This window comes from Tiliqua scincoides, chromosome 1 (genome assembly GCF_035046505.1).
Source record: "Tiliqua scincoides isolate rTilSci1 chromosome 1, rTilSci1.hap2, whole genome shotgun sequence".
NCBI lineage: Eukaryota > Metazoa > Chordata > Lepidosauria > Squamata > Scincidae > Tiliqua > Tiliqua scincoides.
In genome coordinates this window covers 107,535,854-107,547,974 of record NC_089821.1, presented here as the reverse complement: position 1 = coordinate 107,547,974, position 12,121 = coordinate 107,535,854, and the positions used below count along the sequence as shown (strand labels likewise).

Here is a 12,121-nt window from a genome sequence, read left to right as displayed (position 1 = left end):
TGTTCTCTGAAGTAATATTTTACAGTGTACATGTGCGTCATGTCTCATACGATGTTTAATCTGTGTAAGTCTCTCTTAAATGGAAAGGTAAACGAAGAGTCTCTGGCACAATATAAAAGCAAACATTGACTCATCAAAACCAGGTGGTTTCTGAATTCCTGTTATTAAAAGATACTTAACGGGACCAAAATCTTCTGTTGCATATCTTTCAAGAACCACAGATAATGTTGAGTGCTGTGAATAATTCCAATTATGCAGAGTGGAAAATTTAGTAAACAAATGGTTGACTTTGTGATGCAAGGTGAAGTACTGATTAAATAAGAAATCTAATATACAGTAACTTTTTTTTTTCTCTGTGATTTTTTTCTTTGATTGGTTTCTTAAACTTTAACCTATATCTTTTGGTAAGTTAGCACCGGGTTTCTTCTCCCAAGATTCTTAGCAAAGGTATTTATTTGCAATAACATTTGAGAATATGTAGACTGTGTGCAGGCAATTCATAGTTGTCTCTGTCAGTATGATGATGAAAAATATTTCTTGAGTTTACATAGGTCTCGTATAGATTGGCTGGTATTTTCTCCCTATAGTTACAAATTCTGCAGTTTTAGGGATGGATTATTGTGATATTTTACAGGAGTGGTTCTCAAACTTTTCAGTGTCTGGCACCCTTTTCACTCCTAAAAGGATTACCAGGGAACCCTGCTGGCACACGTACAGAATCCTGGGAAGCCCCACAGAGCCGGTGCTTGCACAGAGTGGCACAGCACTGAGCCCAGTGCCGAAGACTGGCAAAGAGCTGGAAACAGGAGTTCATGAGTCAGGAGGGATAGCTGAGCAACTGGGCAGAGGGCAGATGCTTATGATGGTGTATTTGTGGAGTCCCAGGGCTCACTTTGAGAAACACTGCTTTCCAGGATCCTAGCGAGGTTCCAGCAAAATTCAGCATGCTTGCCTTTGTCTTTCTGGCTGTACATGTCTTCGGCTCAGTATTCCTTGCAGAGTACCTTCTGTGATATATACTTCACTGCTTGAGATGTTCGGGTAGATCTTACTCTGTGTGCCTCCCATGTTGAAGTACACAAGACAGGGCTTTTTAAAAATGAAGATGGCACAACTTTGGAGCATCAGTAGTCCCATTGGGTCCGTCAAGCCTTCTTTTTCCATCAGTGATCCAGCAGATGTCTTTGGGAAAACCACAAGCAGGGCAAGAAGATAAAATCCAACACCTGTTGTTGCCACACTGCAACTGTTATTTAGTTTGTGTAATCACCTTTGAAGTGTTTAAGCTAGTGACCAGCATTACATCCTGCGGCAGCAGATTACATAAATTATGTCCTGTAAGCAGCAGTACTTCCCTTGTCTTTTCTACCCATCAGTTACAGTGAACCTCATAAGAACAGCCCTGCTGGATCAGACCATAGGCCCATCTAGTCCAGCTTCCTGTGTCTCACAGTGGCCCACCAAATGCCCCAGGGAGCACACAAGACAGCAAGAGACCTGCATCCTGATGCCCTCCCTTGCATCTGGCATTCTGACATAGCCCATTTCTAAAATCAGGAGGTTGCACATACACATCATGGCTTGTAACCCATAATGGATTTTACCACCAGAAATTTGTCCAATCCCAAAGATACCAAAAGGTATCTAGGCCCAATGCCATCACCACATCCTGTGGCAAGGAGTTCCACAGACCAACTACACACTGAGTAAAGAAATATTTTCGTTTTTCTGTCCTAACTCTCCCAACACTCAATTTTAGTGGTTGTCCCCTGGTTCTGGTGTTGTGTGAGAGGGAAAAGGGCATCTCTCTATCCACTCTATCCTTCCCGTGAATAATTTGTATGTCTCAATCATGTCCCACCTCCAGTGCCTCTTTTCTAGACTGAAGAGACCCAAACACTATAGCCTTTCATCATAAGGAAGTTGCCCCAACCCAGTAATCATTTTAGTTGCTCTCCTTTGCACCATTTCCATTACCACTATGTCCTTTTTGAAATGTGTTGACCAGAACTGGATGCATTACTCCAGGTGTGGCCTTACCATTGATTTGTACATTAAAATATTAGCAGTTTTGTTCTCAATACCACTTCTAATGATCCCAAGCATAGAATTGACCACCTTCACTGGCGCTGCACATTGGGTCAGCACTTTTATGGAGTTGTCCACCATCACCCCAATATCTCTCTCCTGATTTGTCACAGACAGCTCAGAACCCATTAGCCCTGCAGTTTTCAAACTCTCCGGGAGTTTGAAACCCGCAGTAAGTCTTAGTGGGGGTGGGGGGGGAGGTGTTGCTGAGGGGATTGCAGGGACCGGGATGCACCCTCAGGTCCCTGCAGCAGCTGTCCCTGTCTGTGGGGAGCCCTGCGCAAGCACCTGCAGGATGCCCCAGGTCAGGAAAAGGGAGAGTGGGGCGATCTGCTCTGCCTCCGGAAAAGCAGAAGCGGAGCGTGATCGCCCCACTCTCCCTTTCCCTGACCTGGGTCGCCCTGCAGGGCTCGTGCAGGGCTCCCCGCACACAGGGACGGCTGCTGCAGGGACCGGAGGGTGCATCCCAGTCCCTGCAACCCTGTCAGAAGGGAAAGCAGAGCGATCGTGCTCCGCTTCTGGTTTTGCGGAGTGGGGCGCGATCGCTCCGCTTTCACTTTTCCTGACCTGGGGAGCCCTGCCGAAGGTTGCGTAGGGCTCCCCGCACCACCAGGAGGCTGCAGGAGGCTTAGGTAAGTGCACTCAAGCCCCTGCAGCCCCCCTGAGTGGCACAATTCTGTGGATTGCGCTGCTGCCTTCCTCCTGTCTGCCCCCGCCCCTTAAGGGGGCAGAAGCCAGGACCCACAGGCTGGGGCATCGCGACGCCCCAGTTTGAATACCACTGCATTAGCCTATATGTGGTTTTGATTTTTTGCACCAGTATGCATGACCTTACACTTAATTACATTGAAATGCATCTGCCATTTCACTGCCCAGTTTCCCAGTTTGGAGAGATCCTTCTGGAGTGCCTCACAATCACTTCTGGTCTTCACTACTCGGAAAAGTTTGGTGTCATCTGCAAACTTAGCCACCTTGCTGGTCAACTGTTTCCAGGTCACTTATGAACAGGTTGAAAAGCACCAGTCCCAGAACAGATCCTTGGGGCACACTGCTTTTCACTTCCCTCCATTGTGAAAATTGCAAATTGACACCCACTCTGTTTCCTGATCATCAACCAGATCCCAGTCCATGAAAGGACCTCCCCTCTAATTCCCTGACTGTGGAGTTTTCTTAGTAGCCTTTGGTTAGGGACTGTCAAATGCTGTCTGAAAGTCCAGATATGTAATATCCACAGGTTCTCCCGCATCCACGTGCCTGTTGACCTTTTCAAAGAATTCTAAAAGGTTCGTGAGGCAAGACTTACCCTTACAGAAGCCATGCTAACTCTTTCTCAGCAAGGCTTGTTTGTCTATGTGCTTTGAGATTGTCTTTGATGAGGCATTCCACCATCTTACCTGGAACAGACGTTAGGCTGACTGGCCTATAGTTTCCCGGGTCCCCTCTCATTCCTTTTTTAAAGGTTGATGTGACATTTGCTATCCTCCAATCTTCTGGCACCGTGGCTGTTTTAAGGGACAAGCTGCATATTTTCGTCAAGAGATCAGCAATTTCATCCTTCAGTTCCTTAATAACTCTTGGGTGGATGCCATCAGGGCCCAGTGATTTATTGATCTTTAATTTATCAATGAGGTCTGAAACATCTTCTCTTTTAACCTCTATCTGACTTAATTCCTTGGTCAGTAGAGGCCGTTCGGGCAGCGGTATCTGCCCGAGGTCTTCTGCTGTGAAGACAGATGCAAAGAACTCATTTAATTTCTCTGCCCTCTGTAAGTCTCCTTTTATCTCCACTTTCCCTCCCTCACCATCCAGAGGGCAAACCGCTTCTCTGGCAAGTTTTCTGCTTCTAACATACTGGAAGAAGCTTTTATTATTCCCCTTAATGTTGCTGGCCATGTGTTCCTCATAGTCTCTCTTGGCCTTCTCACATTTCTTTTGCCACTGTTTATGTTCCTTTTTATTCTCCTCATTAGGGCAAGACTTCCATTTACAGAAGGAAGCTTCCTTGCCCTTTATAGCCTCTCTGACTTGGCACTTGGCTCATTAGCCTTGTAGGCACCCTCCTGTACTTAGTCGAGTCCTTCTTCCTTTACAGTATACACTTCTGCTGGGCTTCTATTACTGTTTTAAACAGCCTCCATGCACTCTGGAGAGATTGGACTCTTTTTACCTTCCCTTTCAACCTCCTTCTAACTAGCCTCCTCATTTGAGGGAAGTCTGCTTGTCGGAAGTCAAGAGTTTTTGTGACAGATTTGCCTGGTACTCTTCCCCCGATGTGCTTGTTGAAACAGCATGGATCGCAGCATGGTCACTGTTCCCCAACGGCTTAGTAACATTGACTTCCCTAACCAAGTCCTGAGTACTGCACAATATTAAATCCAGAGTCACCTGTCCTCTGGTGGGCTCCATGACTAGCTACTGTAAGGCACAGTTGTTTAGCATGTCAAGTAATCCAGTCTGTCTTGTGATCAGAACATGAATTGACCCAGTCGATATGAGGATAATTGAAGTCCCTCATAATTACAACCCTATCCCTTCTTGACACCTCCCTGATCTGTTTCCTCATTTCAAGGTCCCCTTCAGGTTTCTGGTCTGGAGGACAATAGTACGCCCCCAGTATTACATCACTCCTCAGGCCTGGTAATTTAACCCTCAAAGATTCTGTGGTGGAGTCGGACTTGCCTTCAGTCTCTACTTTGCTGGATTCTACCCCTTCTTTAACATAAAATCAATGAGCCCAAATTCCAGTTTTTAATAAGAACTTCCTGGTTATGAAAGCCAACTGCTGGATTATGTTGATGGATATGTTGTGAGCATCCTTTACTATCTAACTGTAATAAGAAGGCAGAGTGTAAAATTTAGAAATAAAATATTCATGGGAAGAGAATACATTTTGCTTTATGTTCTGATCAGCAAGTACTTTTCCTGGAGGGCCAGCAGGAGAAGACAGTAAGATATACCAGGCTCCCCTAAATGACCTGCCTTTGTTCTGTTTCCATAAATGCCATGTTCTCCTTTCCTTGGGTGCCTCTAGCTTAGCAATTGGGCTGCCAGGCAGTTCCTCTTAGGGGGCTAGATTTGATCCTGAGGCATTGAATTGCTGGTCTTTACTTCCTTCCTATGAGTGTCTTAAGTTGCTGTTCAAGATTATAAGTACCTTGTCTCCAGCTAACAACTTTGCTCTCTCAAGTAGTACACTTCTCATTTCACATGTTCTACGAGTATTCTGTCTTTTGTATCCTAGTACAAGCTTTTTAAAAATAACCTCTGTAGTACTTGAATAGGCATTCTGGTGAGCCCATACTTTGTCTGAAAGAGTGTAATATCTTCCCTGTGGTGCCTTAACCTTGAGACTTGCTGCATTACTGAGTAATTGCATAGGTCAGAATTACAGATAGAAATGTCAGTCCAAATGTGTTGACTCAGCCAGTAGGATAAAGAGTAGTGTGGATGGTTCTAAGAGTGAAATACCAAGCATCTTCAGTTATGGGATGCCACCCTTTGAATTACAGTGGGTGAAATGACTCCGTCAGAGAAGCTAGTAAACCACTCAGTTGAAGATTGGGACTTAGTTAGCAGTGATTACTGGTGAGGTAGTTCACTAGGCAAAGCTGCTTGTGGTTGCATTGTGACAACTGAGGGAGGACAATTCCCACCCTTGTCTTTGGGTGCTGCAAACAGTTGCCTTTGCTGAGATAACCCTGGCAGTGGCAGCACCCTTTCCACAAAGAATGACAGGAATGTCCCTTTCCCAAGTTGCTGTCTAATAAATTGCCTCATGAGCCACAATTGGTTTGCCCTGGATCACACAAATTGTTGGCAAAGCCTGGCATCCAATCCTTTAACAAGGTCTGTGCTCGCTTTCTTAACAAAGTTTCATTTGCAAATTTCACACTTGGCAATAAACTCAAGGTGATGAATGGCGTCTGTCATGTTTTTGTGGGCAGTAAGTCGGTGTCCAGATAAGCATAGGATGCTTTTACAGTAGGAGACAATGGGCTAGGTAGAATGCTGTGCACTTTAAATTTGCATTGCCCTGCTTTCATTCTGTACCAGGAGGATAAGAAGTACTGTTTTATGTTGTCTATGTACAACAGCAATAATAATGGGAGTTGCAACTGGGAGAGAGAAGCTAAAAACAAAATGCTGAAAATATGTTCATCTGATCGAGAAAGGTTGTTCTTACATCCACTTCTCTTCATTATATCAATTTACAAAGAAATCATCTACATTTTAACAGTAAAGCACCTAGAACCAAGAAAACACTTTTATATACTCATGGGGAAAAAATTTTTCCCTCCAGGTGGTATGTTCACTGATAGTTGTCAGAGCTGCATACACATAATGTGATTGGCACAAAAAAGGCCAGACAAATTCAGGTGCAGGTATATGTACCTGAACAGTTACATAAAATCAGATTGAGCAGCCAAAGGTTTTGTCGTTTAAGGATCTTGCCTGAAATCATTACAAGATTAGCCTTTCAGCACATTCTCTCGCTGCAGTGCTACATGCAAAGGGGGCTTCAGCCTGTGTTGACTCCTTGCCTATTTATAAGACTGATGGGAATCACTGAGATCTGTCTCACCAGCTTCTTGCATCCAGTAAAGAAGTATTCTAGAGTACAGGGCTCTCTATGCTCCCAGCTATGTTCTGTGGACCGTTGGAAAGTGTTGTATGGACAAATATTAATAAGCATTAAAAATGAAGCATTAAAATGTTTATAAAAACAAACATTAAAAATGAAGCTGAAATAAATAGCGTTGCAATGTTTAAGTTTGGTAACATAAATTTTGGTAACAAATTAAAAACGATTTGGTTAAATAAGACTACATTCTTGACAGTGGTGTTCCCAGAGAAGGGGCCAAGCGCCAAGTTTTGCAAAGTGTCTCAATGCACCCTGTAAGCTGCCCTTCCCCCTTTCCATTGGAGCCATTCCAAGCAGCAAGAGCAATATGGAGGAGACGCCTCACTGTTGCTCTTGCTGCTTCAAATGGGTCTGATGGGGAGAGGTAGCTTATAGGGCGCTTAAGGCACCTTGCAAAACTTGACACTTTACACACACAGCCTGCACCGAAACGCAACTGATTCTTGATAGATTGAATAGCAGATTAAGAAATATATATTTTAATACGCGTATTTCTGAAAACCGCTCACAAAGAGCACCGCGACCCACTTTAAGAATGAGAATCTGTCAGGACCCACCAGAAGTGATGTCATAACTGGAAGTGACATCATCAACTTGGAAAATGTTTAACAATCCTAGGCTACAGTCCTACCCACACTTACCTAGGAGTAAGTTCCATTTACTCTCATTGTTAAAAGCATATACCTAGTAGCCTGTTAAGTGTACAAATCTGTAACATTTCCCCAAATGCAGTTGCATACGATGGGAGTATCAAGTCTAATATATTAAAAATAACGTAAAATAAATAAAAATAAATAAAATACTGAAATGAATGGGGACCCACCTGAAATTGGCTCGTGATCCACAGTTTGAGAAACACTGTTCTAGAAGAAATATTTCCACCTTCTCTCTTGCACTGGAATTAATGCTTCTTGGAATATAATGGCTTAAGCCTTAATGCAAGGGTCTCTAAACTTTTCAGCTGAAGGGCCGCATCAAATATCTGGCACGGTGTCAAGGTCTGGAAAAAATAATTAAATATAAAATTTAAATAAATACATTAGAGATGGAACTTAGATGAATGAATAAATGAATAGGCTCAAATGTCAAGGATTTCTCCAAGTATCAGCACAGCCCAAGAAATAAAGCGCACACTTAAATGAACTCCCATTTCCCCCCACCCCACAAGTACAACTTTGGTTGTGTTTGGTCAACTGAGCCAGAGACTCTCAGGAGATCAGATACTGGCCATGGGCTGGATAGAGGCTTGCTGCGGGACCCCTGCCTTAATGTAACACTTTGCTTTCATATATCTAAAAACAGTTTGCTTCAAAACTATGGTTTTTACTTGTATGCTCAATTTAAATGAGGATGTAAAACTCACTCTACCCATGTATATCTAGACTGTATATAACTGAAATGTTAACATTTCGGCAGAATTCCTTGCTAAGCTGTATGCCGTTAATAGTGATGACTGGGATCCAAGGGGTGGGGGGGAGATAGTATGGGAACCCACTCACACAAATTGGTGCATGGATGCTGTCGTTCTGAGTGAACCATGTACAAAACAGTGGAACTACCATACTTGGTAACATGGACGTTGCCGTATATACAAGAACTTGCGCATATGGAACAAAATCTGTGGGTAAGTATGTCTTCCTTAGGTGAGGTTCTGATGAAAATTGCTTGCCTAGTAGGGCTCCTCTGCATGAGCAGTAGATGGCTGGCCCGTGTGATCTGCAGTTGCATGTATTTGTTGGTGTGTAAACTTCTACTAAAATCCTTGTTAATTATGACTTCTCATATCTCTGCTTTTCTCTCTCTCTCTCTCTCTCTCTCTAGTTGAAGCTTTATATCAAACAACATATCCAGAATATCTCCAGTACATTTACCTGGTAGCCCCAATATCTCTTATGATGCTGAACCCCTTAGGATTTATCTTCTGTGAAATACAGAAATCAAGAGACAATCTGAATCTTTCTCACAGCAAAATCAAGATAGTGGGCCTTGGGCTGCTTCGGGTGTTGCAGAACCCAATTGTATTTATGGTCTTCATTGGCATTGCCTCAAACTTCATTCTTGCACAAAAGATTCCTGAATATCTGGAAAACTTCCTTGATGGACTTGCCAGTTCATTTTCTGGCTCAGCACTTTTTTATCTGGGGCTCACTATGGTGGGCCAAATAAAGAAACTGACCAAGGGTACATTTGTTGCACTGATTCTTCTTATCACAGCAAAACTGTAAGTTTTTTTATTCTTATTTTGTTTTCGTTTTTGTGGTTTTCAGTATTATGTCTGAAACTTCAGGACTTTGACACAAGATTTAAACATACTGTATGAAGGAGATGCACTTTACATTTGTTGTCTTAGGGCTATAAAATTAATATTGATTTGTTTTGTTGCCTCTCTTATCTATTTGGGCTGCAATTCTATACCTAATCTTCCACAACTGTGTTAAGCCATTTCAGCCTAATGTTTCATTTATATGCACGTCAATACACATGACCTAGATCTACGTTTTAAGATTAGGAAAAGATTTGTCATTGTGTGATTTATATTTTCCATTCTTCCTTGTTCTAGACTGTTGATGCCACTTCTGTGCAGGGAAATGGTGGAATTGTTGGATAAGAGTGAAAGCTTGAACCACACCAGTCTATCAAACTATGCATTTCTCTATGGGGTCTTTCCAGCAGCTCCTGGTGTGGCTATATTTGCAACACAATTTAATATGGAAGTAGAAATTGTAAGTCTCCTGAACAGTCTTATTTGTTGAATGAATCTTAAATTATTCAGATAAAGCTATCTTCCAGACAGCACTGGCAAAAGCTTTCAGACATAAGATGCCTTTATCTGTTGGTAGAATGCAATTGGGGAGGTGGCCTGGTTAATTTTTTTAAGGAGTGCTTTTCCTATGGTGGCTGCCACAACAGGAAAGGAGTAAGTTCACTTACTCCTTGCTCTTGCTGGGTTTTTTGTTTTGTTTTGTTTTACCTGAGTAAACACTGGAAAACAGAAAAGAATGTCTCCCCAAGAATTCAGATGGATCCACAGTGTTTTGTTCAGTCAAGTGGTAGGGCCAACTTCAAACGCACAAAAGGATCACAGTGCTCCTTCTATTGAAGTAAAAAGGGGAAGCCATGTACAAGGGGTACGCACTGGTGTGGCTGGAACACCCCAGGGCCATGATGTCAAACACCCCCCTCCCCCGTGCCTGACCCTGAAGTAATTTTGATGACATGATGATGTCACCACCAATTACTTTTTGGTTTGCAGCTGCTCGGAGCGATTGTGAGCTGTTCTCAGCAGCCAACAGCCTTTTTTGCGGTTTTTTCAGAAGAAAAGAAAGCCGTTGGCTATTGAGAGTGGCTTGCGACTGCTCTGACTGAGCGCCTGCAGGGGGGAGCAGAGAAGTTATGCAGCAATGAGGCCTCACCGCCCCAGCACTTTCGCCGGTCAGCACTCCCCTCCCCTTGCAGGTGCTTGGTTGCAAGCCGTGTCTGTCCAGCTCGCCTCTTGTGTCTCATCCCCTTTTTGCTCCTCCCTTTCCCCCACACCAGCTCTGGGCATGCCTTCTAATTGGGTGCCAGGGAAACGCACCTTGTTTCAAAGTCCATGGCCAGGGAGGGGCCAGAAGAAGTGACTGAAGCCAGCTATCCAAATGCACATTTCGAACATGAGTTAGTGGAGAGAGTCTAGGGAACCTGCATTGAGCCAGGTCTGTGGAAATAAAATCTGTGGATAAACAGTCTCCACTTGTAGTTCCTTGTGTGTGCGGGAGCTCTCATGCACACCACATTCATTTTCAAGGGTTTTGCACATAATTCTGCTAAAAGAATAACAGTTGTGGTGTTTATATCTCTCTTTTCTGTCTTTGTGATCTGCAGTTTGAGTTGTGTTCTTGATGTATTTTTTAAAAATTGCTAATTTAATATCTGATTGCAGATAACGTCTGGTATGGTGATCAGCACTTTTGTGTCTGCCCCCATCATGTATGTTTCTGCCTGGCTGTTAACCATCCCATCCATGGATTCAAAGAGACTGGCATCTGCAATCCAAAATGTTAGCTTTGATATTAGTGTTGTCAGCCTTGTCTCTTTGGTGAGTATAAAAATCCGAACTACAAAAAATCAGAACAGTTGATAGAGAATGGACACTTTGTTGCCACTGTAGCCAGTTGCTGAAAGGCAAGGTGGGACCGTAGTCACAAGCAATCTTAACCAAAGCAGCATTGCAACCGTTTCCAAAAAAGGACCACCTCTTTTAACAAGTGTTAAACAACATGTTAACAAGTGTCTGATAACAGAAGATGTATACGGCTGTAAAGGCTACATCTTTTAAGAGTTTTTCCCTGCTCCGCAGATAGCATGCAGTAAGTCACTGGTTCAGTCTCTGACATCTTCAGGCAGGGCTGTGAAATGACTCTAGAGAGCTACATCTGTAGAGAATATGAAGCTAGATGAATCTGACCCAGTGCTATAGGCATCCTATGGTACATATCCACAAACAGCCTGACCTTGTGAATGGTGTAATGTGCATTTGACATAACCAGCCAACATGATAAACTAGTTGAGTGGACAATTGGTAGATAAACCATAACTGGACATTTATACATACATACATACCCAGCTTTATCTCCTCAGTGGGCATTCCAAACCTTTCTTGTGTTCTGTTGCAGCAGAACAAAGACTGCTTCATACGTAACACTTTCTTGTAGAGTGGTAAAATCTGGGTTGGAAGAAGTATATATAGTACATCTATACTTCTATTTAATTCATTTAAAAATGTTTATCCTGCTTTTCTGTCCCATTTATGGGACACCCAGAATGACTTTCAGCAAAATGTAAAACCATTTACAGTCACAGTAAAGCAGACAAGTATGCTAATAAATGTTTCATGAGTGAAATATGTGCATGCAGCTCTTTCAACAGGCACATACCTGGCAGGAAGTTGTTTGCTACATATGCAGGCATAGCAAAATAGGAGGTGTGTCTACAGCAGGGGTGTCCAAAGTTTTTGGCAGGAGGGCCACATCATCTCTCTGACACTGTTCTGGGGGCCGGGGAAAAAAGAATAAATTTACATTTAAAATTTGAATAAATTTACATAAGTTTACATAAATGAATATATTAAAGATGGGCTTATATGAATGAATGAAGGTCTTGCAATAGCTCAAGGCCTATAAAAGGCCTTGCACGAAGCAAGACTGGCCTTTCCTTCACTGCCACTACTACATCACAGACATGAAACAGTAAGCAGTGGTGGGGAGCCCTCATCCCACAGATCTCCCAAGAGGTCAAACAGTTGCATCAGGCCAGTGCGGGCTCTAGCAAGTCTCCGGAGCACCAGAGGCTCATTGGAAACTGGGGGCTCCCTGAGGGCCACATTGGGAGTCCTCGAGGGCCACAAGTGGC

The 12,121-nt window shown here is 43.2% G+C and overlaps 1 protein-coding gene across 3 annotated transcripts in view; it reads left to right on the top strand.

Annotated features, from left to right (window-relative positions):
- Positions 1-12,121, top strand: part of GPR155 (G protein-coupled receptor 155) — a 52,311-nt gene that overhangs the window by 17,251 nt on the left and 22,939 nt on the right. For 2 of the 3 annotated variants that reach the window (XM_066612258.1, XM_066612259.1), the window contains exons 3-5: positions 8,552-8,951; positions 9,291-9,453; positions 10,653-10,808. In XM_066612258.1, coding sequence (XP_066468355.1) covers positions 8,552-8,951; positions 9,291-9,453; positions 10,653-10,808 — 719 coding nt within the window. The remainder of the gene's footprint in view (positions 1-8,551; positions 8,952-9,290; positions 9,454-10,652; positions 10,809-12,121) is intronic. The other variant, XM_066612260.1, reaches the window with a different exon arrangement.